The sequence below is a fragment of the Dermacentor albipictus genome, chromosome 1 (genome assembly GCF_038994185.2).
Source record: "Dermacentor albipictus isolate Rhodes 1998 colony chromosome 1, USDA_Dalb.pri_finalv2, whole genome shotgun sequence".
Classification (NCBI taxonomy): domain Eukaryota; kingdom Metazoa; phylum Arthropoda; class Arachnida; order Ixodida; family Ixodidae; genus Dermacentor; species Dermacentor albipictus.
In genome coordinates this window covers 434,065,398-434,086,004 of record NC_091821.1, presented here as the reverse complement: position 1 = coordinate 434,086,004, position 20,607 = coordinate 434,065,398, and the positions used below count along the sequence as shown (strand labels likewise).

Sequence of the window (20,607 nt, the reverse complement as noted above, 5' to 3'; positions counted from 1 at the left end):
TTTACTTCATCATGTAATGTGAACTGCCTACCGTAGATCTCCCGCCAAGAACAGACGTCGCAAATGGCCCTAGACGTGATTATAATGACTGGTGTGGGCATGCAGGATTAGAAATATAGAAAGACAAAACAGCATATCCAGGCTGCAGCAAGCAGATACGGGCACCGTCTGCTTTCAAACCAACCCATTTGCTTGTTCTTCGGTCAGGAACCACTAAAAGAAGTATCAACTCTTCGCGTGCTGGGCGTTGAAATTGCTCAGGCTCGTTCTGCTTTCCCGTGGGTCGACGTCGCAAAAGCGACGTGCTGCAGAGATGATACACATGATGCGTGGAACTGCTATAGCAAGTCGAGTGGAGCGCGCACCAACCTGGCATGCCAACTAGTCAAGTCTATCTCCAGCTACGCCGCGAGTACCAAACTCAGTTCCCCCATTTCACGAAGTCAGAATGCGAAGGCATTGAATGTATTAATCGGGAGGCTATGCGTGCCATCACGGGGCTGCCGCGCATTGCTCCGGTTCCCAATTTACAGGCAGAGACACAATTCAACACGATTGATGAACTGGTACATCAAAGCACATCTTCTCGCGCGTTCAGGCTTTCAATTATTTGCTCCGTAGCTGCGTTATCTCGAATCATAAGATCTGAGGCCCTTACCCTCCCTATCGCGGCAACCCTTGTATCTCCGTGGCATCGAGTGCAACTTGCAGGCAACAAGACACTCGCCCGCCTACATCGCCCGATCCTTCGCCAAGCAACGGAGCTGGTCGCTCGCCTCATTCACATCGATGACACAAAGGACATTATTGTAGGATACGTGGATGCGAAGACCAATAATGACATGCTGCACACGCCACTGAGGCACGCTAAACTACCAGAAGTATGGCGGACATGCCCGTATGTAGTCGACCTCGCCCCACCAGCGTATTTCGCTGAACTAGCCGCCATACGACATAGGTTGAACTCATATATGGGTTTCGTTGAACTTGCGCAGTATTTGAAGCTGGTCAGCCGCATAGACTCCACGCAGGCAATTCACGACATCCGTCGCGTTGGCCGATCCACGTGGCTATCAGATGTCATCTATAAACTGGCAAGAAATTCCCCCATTCCGGTACGTGTTCAGTGGGTCCCACGCGCGGCTCTGCCTGTGCAGTTAGAAGCAGATTCTGCCACTTGCCCACCCGCCATATCTCATCCAGCACCAAAATTACCCGAAGATGCCTGCGGACAACTGGCACACCAAAAGGAAAACCTGACGCAGCAAACGAGCGCTCATGCCTCCGTGTGGTTCCAGTCTCCGTAATGGGCTCACTCGCACAGTGGAGGCGGCGCTTCAGAGGCTTCCCGTAAGGGCTGCGTGTACAGCTTCAGTGAACACCCACTGGCCACATCAGTGCCAGTGGGTGCCATGTGCTTTGTGCCATGTCTATTAACGTTGTAAACGTGACACTTATTCTGTGTTCGTGCTCGGGGCTGCAGTAAGCGCGTATGCGGCACTTCAGAGCACCCGATCATCACCAGGGACACCCTCACGACTTGCGACGTTGGATACATGGGCCACTGTACTGGACCTTGCTTGACATTTTGCACGAAGCAAAGTTGTTCTTATACATGCAATGCCATTACGAGTTTCCTTTATGTGTTGTATTAAACCTAAGAGAAAACTTCTGAATAATATTAATAAAAAAGAAAAATAGCCATGTCAACGTTCTCACCGCGTGCGCACTTGCGTTGCTAGAAAAATTTGTGAAAAATCCTAACAACAACACAGAAATGTGGCGCCATGAATTCACCTACTTATCCTTCCATTTTGAGCTTCGTCTCTCTGGTGCAGCCACAGGGACGCTTATTGTTCCTTATAGGACTCTAGCAGTGATTCGACGTGATTCCCCGGTTAAATTTATTCCCATTAATTATTTTTGCTCTATTTTAGTTTCAATGTTCCCTAATTAAGGTTACGTCAGTAATTTTTTTGCATCTGTCGCATTGAATTCATGCTTTTTTGGCAAACTTTCGCGATTCTTGGCAGACCCCATAGTGGGTGTACGAGTCACCAGTTGAAGGAAAAACAGCCACCGACAGTGTGGCTACGAGCCATAGTACGAGATCATCATCATCATTGTCATTGTCATCATCATCGCCGTCGTAGTCGTCGTCGTCATCATCATCCGTGCGCGCTTGTGAGACGTACCCTCATCGAGACGGAAGCTCGGTGATCGCCATGCTGAACCTGTTCAGGACAAACCGCGGTGGCAAGGTTGCGGCGGGACCCAGCGGCCTTCGAGTGCCTCTGGCGCCCGATGTGCGCGTGCGGGCGCAGTCGCGCTACAGGGCGGCCGCCTGGCTGCTCTTTCTGCAAATGGAGAAAACGCTGGGTCGCTTCCACAAGGTGCTCAACCTGCCCACCCTGCAGGACTCCCCGGCGACTTCCCCAAGCGGATCATCCACGGTCATCAGCCTGCCCTGGACCAGCGGCGGCCACGAGCAGGAGACGGCAGACCCGCTCGGAGACAGAGCGTTCCGCGCCTGCCTGGACGACGAAGGGCGACTGCTCAAGCCGCACGAGCTGCGTCTTGCAGTCTACAAGGGCGGTGTCGAGCCATCTCTCAGGAAGGTATCCTGATTCACCCGTTTATCCAGGGTCTTAAGCAAATACAGGGTATGAGTCGGACGCCGTATAGTGGAGTGCTCCGGAATTACATTTGCTAACTGGGTTCTTGAAGGGCTCTGGGCGCAGTCTGATCTGCGTAAGAAACAGTGGCGTATACATTCCGAATGACGCTTTGTTTGTTACTAGTGACACGAATAATCAGTCCTTTACGTTATAAAGCATGAACGTCAGCACTCCGAAACAGAAGTAGAAAACGGGTAGGGCATTCTCTGAAAAATTACCCTTCTGATAAGTCTTTTCTATGCAACAAAATGCTGTGCAGGTCGTCTGGAAGCACATACTGAACGTGTACCCCGAAGGCCTGACAGGCCGCGAGCGGCTGGCGTACATGCGCCGCAAAAGCGACCAGTACCTCCAGTTGCGCGCCGCCTGGAAGGCGCTCGTGGAAAATTCGAGCTTCAGCGATGACATCCTACCGGTCAGTAGCATGGTGCGCAAAGACGTTCTCCGTACAGACCGCTCGCACCCGTTCTACGAAGGCGCAGACGACAATGTCAACGTCGTCTCGCTCTTCAACCTACTCACCACGTTCGCGCTCAACCACCCATCGCTCTCTTACTGTCAGGTGAGACGAAATTCACAGCAGAGAAGGCGCGCGCTGTGAATGCATACATTCATAGATATACAGACAAACAATAATTGTGAATCGCTCCTGTCTCGCGCCATAATTGTGCAGCTGATGGTGAAGTGGTCAGTCTTTGACCCGATTGCGTTAAAAACGCTGCGCGCCCCTGTTGGCTCGTTCATTCAGGGCATGAGCGACCTCGCGTCACCTCTGCTGGTGGTGATGCGTGACGAACCGCAAGCGTACGTGTGCTTCTGTGCGCTCATGCGCCGCCTGGGGCCGAACTTCGACGAGGACGGCGAAGCTATGACGCTCAAGTTCAAGCACCTCTCCGACCTGGTCGAGCACTTTGATTCGGTTTTCTTCAGGTACATTTCGCTATTGCAACGCTGGTTGCTCTTAGTAGTGCATCAGAGTCTTTGACACCAGTGCATTCGTGCAGGTTGAGCCGCGTTCATCCTGGTTTAGTTAACTTTGAAAAATGTACACGCAACAGAGGCAGCTTCCCAGAGCATCCCCATCGCTCAGTAACACCGAGCTGGCAGTGTCATACACATGCGCTGATCCAGGGGGAATGTTCGGATGTCTCGACCCCTCTTTAAATTGCGGCCAGCGCAGAAGCAAAGCGGCATGCTTGAATTCGAAGGCCTCTTGTTTAAAAAATAGAAATGTGTCGTTAGAACGCTCACTGGGACGCGAATAAAGTTAATGTAATTATTGATAGTAAGCATCCGTGCGGTCATTATCATCGTCCCCACCATCATCGTCGTCGTCATCATCACCGTCATCATCATCATCAATCATAATATCAAAGACAGCGCCCCCCCCCGCCCAAAAAGAAGAAACTGGATCCGCGTTTGGGCACACAGACCATCATCATCAAATCATCAAACACCTAACGACAATTTTCGGGGTATAACGTATATACTACAGGTGCGCGGGCATAGAAGATCACACACACCTGTCGCAGCAGAAAAGAACGTATCACATTTTATTAGCTTTTGCAACAGAACTACGCCCTGCAATATGGGCGCGCTAGTTCATTCAGTCGTGGGTAAAGTGGCAGGCTAGACATGAAGTCACACAATGTCATGATATCACGATAATATCCACTGTGCAGTTCGACGTTAGGACACCAAGTTAAGTATCAAAGTAACATATTGTTTAACTTATAAAGCACTATTCACACGGAAATTGGTTACATAATCTATTTACAAAAGACACTTAGATAAGTAAAGTATAAGAAAACATGAGCTCAACTACGTTGTTGCTTTTTATGGTTCAGTCTCACTGAGGCCGTTGGTAGGAGGATGGCGGGAGGTGGTGAATTTCTGCTTGGTATAGCAAGAGCGGAAGCTGTCATCAATGACTTTGCAAAGTGATGCACTGCCACTGTCAGTGAGGAGCTGTCGTGGAGCACCGCACTCATTCGCCCAGCTGGTCGGAAGGGACCGCGTAACAGCGGTAAAGATAAGGGGGATGGGGTGGGGCAACACCGCTGCGCCTAGGCCCACCGCGATTGGTGCACACCTGCCCATCAACCACTGCACGGTACAAGCTCGAGGAAACTACCTTGAACAACCACGTGTACACTCGGAAAGCATTTATTACGGTTGGAACCAACACTTCAAGCAGACCAGTTAGGCATATTTTACGTCACAGAGAGATTCCTTGAATATAATACGCTAGGTAAAGAAGAAATACTGACTTAGCAGCTGGGATGCGGGTGGCCGCGGCGTTTACAGCCGCACATACGTGGTTAGCTAACCACGTTTGGGAAGGGAGCGGTGGTAGAGCATTCCGCACTGATCGCTTGCTGGATCCCAAAGAAGATCGGACGATGTCTCAGGGATCTGTCATGACAGGTGGCGTTGATAGCGCTCGCGATTCCGGTGCTCCTCTTGTGGAAATAATTGAGGTTCCCCCCGGTCCCAGAACATGCTGGCGCCTGCTCCCGACGCGACGTTTGCCGCGCGTGCAATCGTCTTGAGGCACGAGGATTCCCGCATGGTGCATGGTGTTGCGCATTGAATTACCGGAGCGATCCAGGCGTTACCGATAATAAACTCGTAGAAATGGCGAAAACGTTATCCGAACTCCCACGAAGCAATGGTTCGGCTGAAGTAACGATAGGCTGAAGGCAGCCAACAGGAGTGTGGCTGGGTTTTTCGTATGTGACCGCCATCGCAACCAGGAAAGTATTGGCGTACGGAGTAAGCGAGGACAGTTACATAGAAGCAATGGCAGATTCGGCCATCGGTGCGAGAGAACGCGAGATCTGCCGTAAGCGAATCATGACGCTTGTGTAGAGCGGCTAAGCGAAGAAGTAGAAATACGAGAATAAAAAGATAAGGACTGCACGGCTGATATATAATCAGTACTGTGACTCGCAAGTCGTTGTGATCGGTCAGTAATTGGAATATTCATTCGCTCAACGAAGGAATACGAGGTGTGGTAGCGACGCTGCTCAATGTAGGCAGCCTGAGTACAAGCACAACACTCCTATGTGGGCTTCCTGTAGGCCACATGCCAAGAATGTATGAGACAGACAAAACGCAGGCACCAGCGCCGGCGACCTTGGTTATGCCTAAAGGGTAATGGGAGACGCAGTTGCCATCAGTGGAATGTGCATTGTCTGCATATACATTGCTGGTCGCCATGCCTACTGCCGTATTTTTCACCATCCTTGACAAAATCCCCATGACCTGATATACAGCCTTCACTTCCTGTTCGCTCACGGGGAACTGACTCATCAATGGTTTCACCGGCGTTATCCGCGTCGACCTCCCTTATCCTCCTGGCCAGCGTGGGTGTCGTCCATGTCTGACCGATGTTGGTTACGTGCCACCACCAATCATCAAATATGTTGAAATGTCCCCTTCCCTGCCTGTTCAAGTTGCTGAATACATTGCCACCCATACCACTGTCGTCGTGCTCATGCACGACGTTACGGGGCCACTACGGGGGTAAATTTTGCCGCCAACTGCACATGCCATCCCGTGTTATGTTTTGCTCTCAGAAAGTAAGTTCTACCGCCGGGGATATCCCTGGCCACTATAGGCGCCTTAGCAGATCACCCTGCGGAAATGTTGGTCATCGTTGCTTCCTGTGAGTCCCCGAGGTGTGCACTTTGTACTGATGATAACCTCATAAGAAAATGATTGGCACGGGCCTACTATCTGAGTACGCGTAGCATTATCATACCAGCGTTTCCTAACCGTCATGTTTGCTAAGTGCCAATCTCTAACGTGGAGGAAGAGTGTGGCCGGCTCTATACAGTTTCGAGAATATATCAGTACTTTGATAAAAGTTGTTTTTTTGGTAAATACATAACTCTTCTTACGCGACTCTGCTAAACTAACTTATTGCGCGACTCAGGAAACTGGGGTCTTGAAATTGACTCGCAGGTACCTTGAGAAATGCGGTGCCCAGGACTTGCTATTCTGCTACCGCTGGCTACTGCTGGAGCTGAAGCGCGAGTTCTGCTTTGACGACGCACTGCGCATGCTCGAGGTACAGTGGAGCTCGCTTCCGCCGATGCCACCCGATGGCGAGCTGCCCCTGTTCGAGCGGCCCTACCAGATGGCCACGCCATGCGCGCTGCTGTCGACGCACACCGGTGCCAGCTCACAGAGCAAGGCGGACGTCATTTGCCGACAGAGCCCGCCGTCGCCAGCCTCACCGTCGGCGTCCACTGTGCGTGATGAAGGGTCGGCGAATGCGGACGAGGACAACAAGGATGGCTGCAAGCCTGTCACCATGTCTGCCTCACAAGAGCTGGGCACGGAGCGAAACATCATGAACGGGCGGCTGTGCGCCGATGCGTGTCGTAACGGCTGCGGAGACGGCACCGAAAAGTTTGCCTCTGACACAAAGGACACGCCCAAGAACCATACTAGCGGGGACCACGTGTTCCATGAAGGAGGTGCTTCCTACAGCGTGGCCTCTGCAGCAGACTCGGGCGCTGTGCCACGGACGAATGTTTCGAGTTCTACTAAGAAAGGCCGCCGCCGAAGTGCCGCCAACATGCGGCTGCCACCGCCGCAGCAGCTTGGCGGCGGCAACCCATTCATGATGTTCCTGTGCTTATCGATACTCACGCAGCACCGCGACGTCATCATGCGCAAGGGCATGGACTACAACGAACTGGCCATGCATTTCGATAAGCTAGTGCGCCAGCACGACTTGCAAAGTGTGCTCCACCACGCCAGGGCCTTGTACTCCGAATACTTGGGCCTGGGATGGGACGAACCATGGGAAGTCCACCCACGTGCATAACTCCACGAATTTATATTCAACTGTATAGGTGGCAGCTGGCTATTCTCACCTGGGTAGCCTAGCGCGTGAGACCCTAGTAACGAGGACTTAACGGGGACAGTTCACTTCAATTCTGCTTGCAGCTGAACAGCATCCATTCCCAGTTGCTTTATGCGTGCCACCATAGTGGTATGTCTCCGTAGTCCAGCCCAGACGAGCAATGTTTTCTTTCACAGCGTTGCGCTTTGATATTCGTATGCGTCAATATCATGCTGTTAGATTTTAGCTTGATTTTAGTCGAGAATTGCTAGCGTGCGTGTGCGTTGCCATCGTTTAGGTTTTGTGGCTTATCTTTTGAACCAGCGAAAAGCCCCGTTATCAACGTGGCCGTAAGGAGCAGTGTCTGATTTACGTGGAGTACCACCGTAATGCGATGGTTGTTATCACAGCGAACGCAGCACTTGATTGAGGTTTTATTATGAATTTGTCGAAGGCTTTAGTGGCTGGGAAGCCTGTCAAGTGCATGATAAAGATTTTTAGCGTGGAGTTGTTGAAAGAGAGACGTTAGTGCCACAATCTGCAACATGCTCAGTTTTCTCCTTTATTTGCATGAGCAATTAGCTTAATACATAACCGAAGCTGTCGACAGAGGCGAACATTGTCGCAGCTGTTCCAATTAATTTAAAGGAATTGACAATGGAACAGGTATGAGGCGTATGCTTTGCAAGTTAGTGAAACACTAAAGGCCTTAACCAATTTTCTTTTCTTGAAGGGCTGAAAAGGTTATACGCAACAAAGAATATCGTAACGTGCGTTTGTGTTGTAAGCAACCGTAAGCGTGTTTTTCTTTTAATAGTGTCCGCGAAGTGTGCGCAAGTGAAAATAAGCAATATCGAAAGCTGACTATTAACATTTGTTAAAAAAAAAATCCATCCGTAGGTGTGTAGCACATAAAGTTACATTGAAACGCAGTAGTTTTCAATTAACTTTTCACAGTGATGCATAAAGAAAACGATGGATAACGAATAAAAAGTTCATGCTCGTATCAATAAAAATTAACTGGTGGAATAAAAAAAAAAGACGGCTAAAGACTATGGTACATCGAAATAATTTCTTGGCCATATGAGGCGAACGTAATACAAAGCCAAGGAAAGCATAGGGCAGATTAACTGTGAACATTAACTGACATGTATGTGCAACAGTGGAGGGGAAATGAGAGTAGACAAAAAATGCACTATGATTACGATACTCCCTATTGCGAAATTTGAGCCTAGCTCTGTAGGCGTTTTTGTTTCGTGATATAATGGCTAACGCGGACAATCTGTCTCGTCCGGCATGTTGTAAACTGAGGCAAGTGTGGGGCGACTGCTTCACCAAACGAATGATCACGAGAGGCAGCGCGTAGATGAAGCGCGGGCGCGATTCACAGCAGCCGCCACAGACAGACCTCACAGACGACGCGCGCTAATCTGGCGCCATCTCGTAGCCATCGTCGCCTGTCTTGCGCGCTACTTTGCTTTTCTTCTCACGCTTTCCCCATACCCTCCTCCGCCGCTTTCCTCCTCGTGCACTCTGCGCTATCGCTGTCTTCCATCGGCCGAGGCGCTCTGCGTTCGCTGGGATTCCCACCCGGAACAGCGACAGGGGTGTACAGCAGGAGACATGGGTGTACAGGGGTGTAAAGGAGACATGGGTGTACAGCAGGGCACAGGATATTATAGATGCCCACTGGATAGGCCATAAGCAAAGGTTAGAAAGCACGATAGCGTGACGCTGCGTCTTGAAACGTCTTGCATATTCCGCACGGAAGACCAGTGCGCCGACAAAAATCCCCCCACGAGTACAGGAAACGATGTACGTCTCACCGAGTCCCAGGAACACGCACCCGAACTTCCTCATCAGACGCATCAAGCCCAACCGCAGATGTTCGCGAGGAAGTATGAGATCCACTCCAATATCTTGTACATAGCCGCGGCCACCAACCCAAGAAACACCGCATCCATCACCCACATAGTCAACAGTCAGGGGACATAAATATGTCCGTCATCAGTTCCCAGAGCAAGAGCTGCGGAGGCAGTGCAACTAGCGATAGCGTTGGTAATCACGACGCGACCGCACTCGAAGTGTGTTGCAGTTCTGACCGACTCTCAGGCGGCACGCAGAAATTTTTAGAGCGCCAAAACTTCCAGGGCGGCACATCGCATTTTTAGTGAAGGGTACCGGCTCACACCATACCTACACATTCGGTGGCCTCCGGGACAGAAGTGCTTACCCGACAATAAGCAGGCACACGCCAACGCTCCAGCGCCTGCACACCGGGAGCCGCGAGAGGGACGCGCCAAACAGTTCCCCCCTGAGCCGAAACCAATAACCGACACGCACATCCTACAACAATATCGCCTTTCTCGAATGTCACTACTAACGCCTCGTAATGATGCCACGCGAGAGGAAGCCGTAATGTGGCGGGAGCTCCTAACAAACGCAAATCCACACTTGAGTCTACCATGCCATACACCCTGCGCTGTATTCCTATAAATATCCACGCTGCGATCAATGCGTAACGCTTACCAGATGGTACGGCCTTGCGCAAGCACGCCAGAGCTTACACCCATAACACACCCCGCTACACGGCAATGGGATCCCATTGCCGCATTGTGGGGAGTGAGGCAGCGCTGTCCATCTCTGAATTGACGCACCGCCTCAATCTGGTCAACCGACCGAGTAGGTCAGGTAAGGTTGCTGTACTCTTCGACTGATGGGTTCACATACTGCAGGCTCGTGTGCTCTCTTGTCTAATTTTATACTCTCTCTTTCTCTGTCTCCGCATACATCATTCGCGGGATCTTCAAATTTACGATTTGTCCATTACGCATATAGGATAAGCCAAACCTTAATTCGCCGTTTTCCAGCGGTTTTTATACGCCCTTAAGATAAAAGCATGAACAACAAGAGAGACTCAACAAGAGAACAACAAGAGTCCTTTGCGAAATTCCACAACTTCATTCCATTTTCAGCCTTCCCATGAAATGTGTGCTCGGTTGTCTGCATATATCTTCCTCAGCAGCTCCAGCAATACGTAATCTATGCTTTTGTGCTTGAGTAGGTCCCATAACAGTTACCTGTCTACGTTGTTGTAGGCTCCTTTAAGAGTTAGAGGTGCTATTTAAAAACTATACGCTTAGCCACTGAAATCTATACGCACTGGGTTAGTATAAACATATTATCTAAGCGCCTGCCTGGTAGGAACCCATTCTGTGATCACCTAGTACATTTTCTCCATCCACATCGACAGTTCGAATTTTATGGCTCGCATTTTATTCTGTATATCATCGACGTTATTGTCACTGGATTGTACGAGTTCGACTAATCCTTATCGCCTTTGCCTCTTTAGATGAGGTTCCTCTTGCTTTTATGCCATCCAACAAGAATTTTCTTCGTTCGTATCGCTTGCTTTATGGCATCAGTCCGCAGTGCCTTGCTCTTTATACAGAGGTTCTTGATTAGCTGCATTGAAATTTCATCGGGTATTGTGGTTTTCTTGCTGGGCACATATTCTTCGGCTTTATTTTTTTCAGAAAAACCTTTGTATGTCGAGTTTTGATATTTCAGGCTTCGTTGTTTTTGCTAGATCTGTTTGAATTTCAACTACGCTTTCTCTCGTGTCGAAGTTATACCCGATAACGTGGGTGATGTACCGCAGCACATCGTCTCCTTTAAATGTGTCACAGTCTTAATCCCTTATAGACTTTTTCGAATCTGTTTAGTATGAGCTTCAAGTGTTCTTTCATGGTTCTGGAATCCTTGCAGGGCGCCTAAGAAATTAGCTTTTTCCAATGCGCCTGCGCGATTTGCTGTTTCTCCGTTTAACAGAAAATTTGGTGTCGTCGTCAGCGGCGTTGACATTTAGGAAAAAATAATCCCGGACCACGCAGGCCTTCCGCGTGGTGCAGAAACGCTACTGAAATAACTGAATTGCTCAAAGTAAAATGCGTAATAAAGTTAGTAAATTACGACTTACACACAACCTACAGACAGGATTGTGACAGATTGTACTTTGAATATACGAGAAAACATAATTCGCTTACGCCGAAACTGAAAAGAAATCCCCGTTTCAGCAGCCGTTTGAGGTCTGTCTTAGCGGCCGAGGATGCTAGGTGTAGATACTAGGAGCACCTATGGTCCATCTTACTAGCTGGTTGCATCACTGTGGAAGCTACATGAATTCTTTGCTAATAGGATGGGTGAATGCCCCTCGAGATGTGCTCACACGCGCCACGTCGTCTGCTCGGCATCTGCTTGCCATCCTGTTACACGCTCCATGATTGGTGGACTTGCGAAAAAAAAAATGTTTTGACGCCGTAACCATAAGCTTCCTTTACATGCATTCGAGAGCAGGGCTCTGTTTACCCTGCACGCTTTCCTTGCAGTTACCTTGCAGCTTCCTTAGCAAGTAGCACGGGAGAGTGACCTTGCAAATGTTCACGTGTGCCACAGCATCTGCTCTGTGTCTACTTCGCGTTTGCTCGCTACCGTCATCGCGTACCATGCTCTAAAGCGGTAGTAACTTAATGTGAACAATTAGGCTTTTCTAGCGTTCCTTGTCGTCCATACATCACGAATGTTAATGCCGTGGCGCGATCAGGTAACTAGGAATCAAATCAGTTTTGTGGCTCGGTGCCGTGTCTGTAGTCCTAGAAGCGTAAAAACAAACAGCCGATCTCAATAATTACAACTAAACATTCCAATTATACAACCTCAGCTTGAGATGAGACTTAGTGATAGCAGATTTTGCGACGTGTTTTTTGCTGATAAGGCGGAGAGCCAGTAAGAAGTGCGAATTCGCATCGAAGCGAGTGGTCGGCGATTTACGGGCGGAGCCATGTTCCCACGGTTAGGGTGGCTCTTACGGTTAGTCTCGATAACAGCCACAGTAATTTTCGGTATTCGACGTGCATGCTCAAAGGTTCTAACATGTCACGTATCGCTGCACCGTATCGTGTTGCGAGCAAAAATAAAACTCTCTAGTTTAGCCAATAATCAGCCAACTACGCACGGAACTATATACCACTGCGCAAGGATATCGCCTGTGAGCCTAGTAACTTCGGCAGTGCTGCAACCTGCTTGTGAGATGCTGTATAGTGAGTGGGTTGTGGTCTTTAACTTAATGAAATGTGTTAAGAGACATGCACTGGTGAACGCTATAGTGCCCTACTCTTAAAGGCAAAGCTTAAGCGTCCTTCAAGTTTCTTTTGAGCGCAGCGCGCCTGTTCCTGGGTTGAGCGTCCCAGTCCCTCCGCGTAACCATGCCAACGCGCTCGTTCCAGTGCTCGTGCGTACCTGGTCGTCTTCTTCCACAACTGGCTCCGATGCCACTCATCATTCCAGCGTTCCCGTACTGCTTCTCCCTATCCGAAGGCGCTGACGGCACTGGCTCCCTGCCAGTCGACGCGATGATACTAATTCCAGATTCTTTGCGCCTCAATATATCGCATAATGAAAACGAGTATAAACTCCGCTCAAATTTCGCATCAGAAAGTATCGTCATTGCCGGACAGTTTTTGCCGTGTCTTTCTTATATCCTGCTACAAAAGGTCTACCAGTTCCTTATATTCCGAGACTTGTAGGAAACGATTTCATTTTCTTCTGTTTTTTTTGGCGATATCCGTTATTTGTTTTTCGCTCAATTTTAGAAACTGTGATGGTATTGGATTGTGTCTTGCTTTAGTATCTCTTCAACATTTTAAGTTTTTCAGATATGTAACCAGATACACACGACCCCACGGGGCTCAAGTAATGCTAATTCCGAAATCACAACCGCACAAATCCACTACGTCCCATTCTTATGTATCCCATCTCGGTCAAATTTATTCCAAAGATTACCACATTTTTAATCATTTATTCCTTCACAAGCATGTCAGTGGATTCCAACCCCCGAACTTCGCCCTATCCCCCATTGTGGGTACGTGCCATATCTTGAAAAGACATCGCCATCATCATTTCTGGGGCCAAGCTATCTCGGTTACTTTCGTAATATCGCATCTTCCTAAAGATTAGCATGGCCACTATTGAGAAAAAGAAAACAACAGAAAAATGATGTTTAATCACTATTATTTAAATATAATAGTACAGATCCATAAGTTAAGAAGAAGCAAGAAACGAATATTGTGTTTACATTGAGAACCATGGCAAATTCCCCCCTCGTGGGTACGTGCCATATTTGTGAAGGAGGAAGAAGAAGGAGAAGCTTTCTCGCGGTATATCTCGCGCTATCCCACTAAATCCATAAGCGGCTGCATTCGAAAAATGGCTACCATACAAGGTGTGGTCGGCAACAAGAAGTTGCGAAAGCTCGCCTGTCTGATAGCGCTCTTCGGGATTTTCTACGGGGAACTTCAGTTGTGGAGTAACGGTGAGCAGCATGATCACTGCTATTATCATCTTAAAGCGAATCTTTCTTTGCCTCCTTCCTCGACATTCCGTTGCTGCTGCTGGTGTCCTGCATGCCGCTAACGCCGGCCATGTAGGGACATTGTTGAGACGTGGTCATGTTACATATGTGCTGTCGGTGTTTTGTTCATCTTAAAACTTTTTGCGCGCAAACAAAGAGGGACGAAGAATACGAGCAACACAAGGACGAGCGCTTTCTAACAACTGGTTGCTCCTATTCTTCGTCCCTGTTTGTTTGCGCTCAAGAAGTTTTAAGATGAATCTGTTAGAACTAGGCCGAATCGCAGTAATGGTGTTTTGTTTAGTGAAATTTCTTTATGAGATGTCACTCCCAAAGTTCCGAGGAATAAAGTTGTAAATAATATAAGACAACGTATGCACCATGTGTGGGGTCCGCGCCATTGCGGTTAAGATTGATTATTCGCCTAGCGACGCCCGCGGCATCGACACCGGATTTTTCTGTGACACAGACCCCTTTACGCTAGCGCGTTAGTACATGACAGGAGCGTGACACACAGGAAGGACTACCCTAGAAGCTCGCATGTCAGCATTTACGACGCGTCGCATGTGCCCAATGTCCTCTGGACGCCGTAACTAGGCGTGACCCCCACAAATGCAGTGCAGGAGCTGCATTGTCTCCGTGCTCACCAGCAACAGCAACGACCGTAGAGGGAGGAGGTGGGGAAAACGTTAGCGAGGGGAATATATATAAAGAGAGGATACATGGGAGGATGTTGTGAAATACAACACTACAACCCAGAATGGCACCGAAGCGTGCACATAGTGCCGATGAGACGGAGGCTCGCATAAAGCGTCGGGCGGAGCAAGAACAACAAACACAAGTGGAGCAGGCAAGGTAACATTTAAGATCACGTCACGACTGTCGTATGCCGTCAACATATTGTTATGGTGGGAAAAGTGGACAATGTCGACGACTGTAAAGAACTTCGGGGCCAACTCCAATTCCAGAAGGTGTTTCGAAGTGGGGACGGCCGTTGGTTGCGCCAGTGACGGGAAACGTGACTGATTCGGCAGCCGCAGAACAGATCAGCCTGTCGTCAGGTGTACGCCAGTTCGATGAATTTCGAAGATTGTAGGGATAACGGCTACTGCAAGGTGGACTTCGATAGGACTAAGGCATAGGAACAGGGCCGGTGTCAGGACGACTCAACGAGCAGCTGCTGCGAAGACCCATATTAGCGATTTCCTGGCGAACCACGGACTGGATCAGGGATATTGTCCCAGCAGTGTTGTTCCAAGATGCCTGTTGAGGCGAGGCAAGAAATGCTGCTTCAAGTTCGCGGCATAAAATGCAGGTCACGTTTTCGCTTTGTGGTGGCGAGCTAGATTGGTCGCTGGGGTTGGTACAAGAAGAGGTCGCTGCAGTATTTGGAAGCGGTGTAAGAGATTGCGTATACGTCGACTCTTCGCCTGCTCGAAACGGCGACATTTCTTCATGATATCATCGACACTGGATATGTTTCTAAAAACCAGATGATTGAATGCGTCGTCCGCGATGCCTTCGATAATATGTCCAACCTTATCCGCCTCTAGCATGGACGTGTCAATTTTATAAAAGAGGGCGAGGTAATCCTGAATGTGGGAGGCATACGGCGCAGTAGCAGTTTGGTCACGTTTGGAGAATTGCTGCTTAGCGGCTAGTTGTCAACCGGCCGAATTGCCAAAAAGGTAGGACAGCTTCTCTTTAAACAACTCCAGCTAGTTAGCTCTTCTTCGTGTGTGTAAAGCCACGTTCGCGTTATTTCGTCGAGGTAGAACAGAACATTGGCCATCGTTACGGGCGGATCCCACCTGCTCACCTTGCTGACCCACTTATACATCATCAACCATTCTTCTACGTCAACACCATCAAGGCCGGTGAACTTGTCGGCGTCTTGTGGCCGAGGTACAGCAACGTACTGATTATGCGCAGTGGACAATGCAGCTGCAGATGTGCACGGTGCCTTCCGCTGGAAGCATGTTCCTAGGCTGGGTGAGACGTTTGCTGCGGAGCTCCATGGCGAAGACGCGTGCCTCTCACATCCACCAATATGTCACACGTATAAAACCATTCACACGATGTAATGACAAAAAATACATAACCAGCAGCTGAGAATCCAGAGAGGCTGCTGCCACCTCGTCATCTTCACCGTCGTTGACCGCCGTATCACGTCAATGAACGCAAACAGCAGACAAAACTTCGCCTACATTGATTTTCACGTTGCGCAGGATCTGCATCTTTTTTTGCCTACTCCAGTAATTATGAGCCTGTCCGTCCGTCCGTCCGTCCGTCCGTCCGTCCGTCCGTCCGTCCGTCCGTCCGTCCGTCCGTCCGTCCGTCCGTCCGTCCGTCCGTCCGTCCGTCCGTCCGTCCGTCCGTCCGTCTGTCTGTCTGTCTGTCTGTCTGTCTGTCTGTCTGTCTGTCTGTCTGTCTGTCTGTCTGTCTGTCTGTCTGTCTGTCTGTCTGTCTGTCTGTCTGTCTGTCTGTCTGTCTGTCTGTCTGTCTGTCTGTCTGTCTGTCTGTCTGTCTGTCTGTCTGTCTGTCTGTCTGTCTGTCTGTCTGTCTGTCTGTCTGTCTGTCTGTCTGTCTGTCTGTCTGTCTGTCTGTCTGTCTGTCTGTCTGTCTGTCTGTCTGTCTGTCTGTCTGTCTGTCTGTCTGTCTGTCTGTCTGTCTGTCTGTCTGTCTGTCTGTCTGTCTGTCTGTCTGTCTGTCTGTCTGTCTGTCTGTCTGTCTGTCTGTCTGTCTGTCTGTCTGTCTGTCTGTCTGTCTGTCTGTCTGTCTGTCTGTCTGTCTGTCTGTCTGTCTGTCTGTCTGTCTGTCTGTCTGTCTGTCTGTCTGTCTGTCTGTCTGTCTGTCTGTCTGTCTGTCTGTCTGTCTGTCTGTCTGTCTGTCTGTCTGTCTGTCTGTCTGTCTGTCTGTCTGTCTGTCTGTCTGTCTGTCTGTCTGTCTGTCTGTCTGTCTGTCTGTCTGTCTGTCTGTCTGTCTGTCTGTCTGTCTGTCTGTCTGTCTGTCTGTCTGTCTGTCTGTCTGTCTGTCTGTCTGTCTGTCTGTCTGTCTGTCTGTCTGTCTGTCTGTCTGTCTGTCTGTCTGTCTGTCTGTCTGTCTGTCTGTCTGTCTGTCTGTCTGTCTTGTCTTGTCTTGTCTTGTCTTGTCTTGTCTTGTCTTGTCTTGTCTTGTCTTGTCCAGTCCAGTCCACTCCAGTCCAGTATAGTCTAGTCTAGTCTCTTGCGCCTATCCAGTGGGCCCAGTTGCCTACTAGCTTAGGCCACTAGGTAAAAGCTTGTAGTCGTGATGCCGCTGTGGTCATTCCATCATGGTTATTCCAGCTTCACAATGTCACTCTCGTCATGCTATCGTCGCCACGGCTTCTACCCCGACCCAGTGGCCCAAGTTTTCTGCAATCTTGGGCCACTAGGGTATAAGCTTGACGTCCTGATGCCGTCAGGGTTGTTACATCGTGTGCATTCCAGCTTGATCATCCCACTCTCGTCACGCTGTCGTCGTCAGGCCACCGTCATCATGCAACCATCATGCATTCGTGGTCACATCGCGGTCGGGATGCCGTCTTGGTCAATGCATCATCCTCACTTGAACTTCGTCATCGGTCTCTCGTCATGCCGTTGCCGTCATGCAATTAGGCCTCGTGATACAGACGGCGTCGCGCCATCGTCTTCATACACTCGTCACCATCTCATCGAGGATGCCATCCAGGCCTCTCCATTGTCACTCTAACTTCGTCATCCAACTTCCTCCATGCCGTCGTCGTCATGGTGTCGTTTAGCAATTCTCACCACTTCATTAACGTCATTCCATTGTCGGGATTCCATCGTCTTCCATCTACCTTCGTCAATTCACCGACGTCGTTCCTTCTTCGTCATGCTATCGTAATGATGCTGTCGTCATTTAAGCGGAATTATACGCCATTGTCATGACACCATCGCCATTACGTTGTCATCAAGACAGTCGCTATCGCTCATCCCTTGTCAGACCGTCTTCGGCATCCCTTCGTGGTCATATCATCATCGTCCTTCTAGCTCTGTCATCTGGTTGTCGTCTAACCATGGTCGTGACGTCATCATCCTTATGCACTCGTCGTCATCCCATAACCTCATGTAGTCGTCATAAGGTCGGCGTCGTTATACCATCATAATTTGAGAATCGTCATGCCCTAGTCATTTCATCGTCCGCATTTCTTCTTGAGCATTTCATCGTTATCATTGCGGCAGCGTCATACAGTCTTTGCCATGCCGTGATGCTCGTGGGAAACGTTGGAAAGTGAGTGCCATGGTAAAGTGGGATAATACCGGAGCAGGTCGGATTATCTGTATCTTCCCATGCTATAGTGCCGAGAGGCAAACATGCTGACTGCTGGACCAATGGTACAAATATTCACTGTCATAAATAAAAGGTCTAGGCCAGAGCTCCCAAAGAACCTGCACGCAAAACGCTTTATTTGAGCTACTAAAATTCCTGCAGTTCACAGACCTTCAGCATAACCTCTAGGAACGTCGCCCCCTACACCTGTAACGTGTACGTCGTTTGTTCTCGTCTTTCTTTCTTTCACTTTCCCCTTCCACTCTCTTTCTCTCATGATCCGCCCCCCCCCCCCTTCGGGCCGTGCTGGGTATCAAACCGAGGCTACCACTGGTTGACCTTTCCGTCTTTCTGTACATCCTTTCTCTCTCTTGATCACTTATCGCTTGGCACATCGCATCTAGGCTTCACGAAACAGCGCGCCGTAGTTTTTCCAATGTAAGTGGCGATCGCTCACGTTGACCTCAGCCATAGGCGTCAAGTCAAAATTTACGCTGATGGCATAGGGGCGTGTAAGTGACGTCAGGGCCATCTACAAAAGAGCGACTTGCTCCTACCCTTTTCAATACGTCTAAGAGCTGCACTGAGTCTCCAGTTCATCCCATAGGGCCGTTTCCTCACCGGAATGGCTCGCCCCGAAAAGGTTGCTCATCTCAGCCGAATTCAATGAACGTCACTGTAAGCGCCCTTGTTATACGGCTCGAAGAACTGAGGCTCGCGCTGCCCTACCGCAACGAAAAGGGATGGGTGAGCGTGAACGGTAGAATCTATGACATAAAGAAACCAGTGACCCAATGAACATTGAATAAAAAAAAATGTCAACATAGTCAACATGTATACCATAATGTCGCGTATTTACAGAATCACCTATAACGCCTTAATGTAATCAAACGTGTTATTTGGGACATCCACTGTCTATTGCCCATTGCACAGTCTACAACCATTTCGCACACGTGCATAAAATTGCGGCCACCATCATTCTCGAGATTAAATTAAACAGGATTCGCGAGAGCCCTTCTACTAATAAAACACAATTTCACCTCACGTGGCGCTCAAGAGGAGCTGTGGCTGATGAATTTTTCGCACTAATAATAGCATTCAGTAATGGCCTGGCCACGTCAAGTAAATGATTAGCGTTGATGTCTCTGTTATCACCGTTCAAAATAAATGTACATAAAGTACGGAACAGAGGAGGTAGTCAACTTATGGCTCATTTCTGCAATTATCGGCGTGCCCCATATTTTGATCACGCTGTGATTGTATTCCGGGATAGATATCGCTATACGCGCGTGATTGTTGAGGCAGCAGCAGGGACGAGCGGTGATTGTGACTGCGTGAGCCCTTATGAAGATCCAAATTTGGAGCCCAATGGAGGCGTTCACTCGAGTCTTCTTCAAGCTTGACGTGTCTCTAAGCTGGCTTACCCTTGTCTACTAGCAATTCTCTCAGAAACAAGCACATTCTCATTTTTTTTTTCTGCTAGCACGTGAGCAACGTTCAATGCGTTTTTGTTGTCTGAATCCTTTTAGTGGCAATCACCGAAACACTGGTCAGTCTTTGCCATATTTTGGAAAGACAAGCCTAAAGGTTGTCCAAACCAAGAGTTGACGTGTCTGTTGCAGTGGACTGAAATTAACACAACATGGCTTGATGGCCATTTGTTCAATGTCGATGCTCACGTGGTGAGCCAATGGGGCAGCACTGGTGGGATGAGAAATAACGGAAGTAATGGGCGCAGAAAACATAGGGAAACTGCGTTTATGCACACGTCTTAGATTTGCTCTCTATATTTTGAATATCACCTATGTGGTTAACGGGAAAACCAATTGTGAAGTAGAGGGAGCATACTATAATATTCGTAATATTATTTACCTCCGCTACGCTTTCAAACAGTACAACCAGAGCATGAGATAGTACGAAAGAGCTTTGGAATTAAATGCCTGCCCATTCGGGTAGTTGTTTGATTGCACGGTTTGGCGCAACACTGGAGGCCTACCGGTTACCTTCCATGGCAATAACCGGTTGCTTTTAATGTTGGCGAGGTGTTTCACTTGCTGCTTTTTGCCTTCAAAATCAACACTTATATTTCAGGTGCAAAGAAACAGCCAAGGTTCTTCAACGAGAAGTGGTACAACACGACACCCATTTCTGGCAAGTACAGATTTTATCTACACACTTGAAGTCATGCCTGGTCTGAATACACTTAAAGCGTATTACATTTCATGTTACTGCTTCCACCGATGGGACGAATGATAAAGAGATTGTACTATAATATTGTCAGTGCAACATGTGATGTCATCTTCATCTGGCTCATCTGTAGATACCACCACGCGTAAGTTTTTCTCATA

The 20,607-nt window shown here is 48.9% G+C and overlaps 2 protein-coding genes across 2 annotated transcripts in view; both read left to right on the top strand.

Annotated features, from left to right (window-relative positions):
- The first annotated feature begins 2,186 nt into the window (after positions 1-2,186).
- On the top strand, positions 2,187-8,479 carry LOC135907271 (TBC1 domain family member 25-like). Its single transcript, XM_065438959.2, has 4 exons — positions 2,187-2,618; positions 2,938-3,240; positions 3,427-3,608; positions 6,648-8,479. Exons 1-4 carry the CDS (start codon positions 2,226-2,228, stop codon positions 7,516-7,518), a joined length of 1,749 nt encoding a protein of 582 aa, XP_065295031.1. The 5' UTR covers positions 2,187-2,225; the 3' UTR covers positions 7,519-8,479.
- A 5,254-nt stretch (positions 8,480-13,733) lies between these two features.
- Positions 13,734-20,607, top strand: part of LOC135907279 (lactosylceramide 4-alpha-galactosyltransferase-like) — a 26,815-nt gene continuing 19,941 nt past the window's right edge. Inside the window, exons 1-2 of the mRNA XM_065438967.1 lie at positions 13,734-13,906; positions 20,351-20,410. Of these exons, the coding sequence (XP_065295039.1) occupies positions 13,801-13,906; positions 20,351-20,410 (166 nt within the window). The 5' untranslated portion in view covers positions 13,734-13,800. The remainder of the gene's footprint in view (positions 13,907-20,350; positions 20,411-20,607) is intronic.

What these genes read in the sequence shown, in the direction of transcription:
- LOC135907271 (XM_065438959.2), top strand. Translation starts at nt 2,226, where the DNA reads ATGCTGAACCTGTTCAGGACAAACCGCGGTGGCAAGGTTGCGGCGGGA. An exon ending in CATCGCTCTCTTACTGTCAG is followed by an intron (nt 3,241 to 3,426) that starts GTGAGACGAAAT and finishes TCGTTCATTCAG; the next exon opens with GGCATGAGCGACCTCGCGTC. An exon ending in TTTGATTCGGTTTTCTTCAG is followed by an intron (nt 3,609 to 6,647) that starts GTACATTTCGCT and finishes ATTGACTCGCAG; the next exon opens with GTACCTTGAGAAATGCGGTG.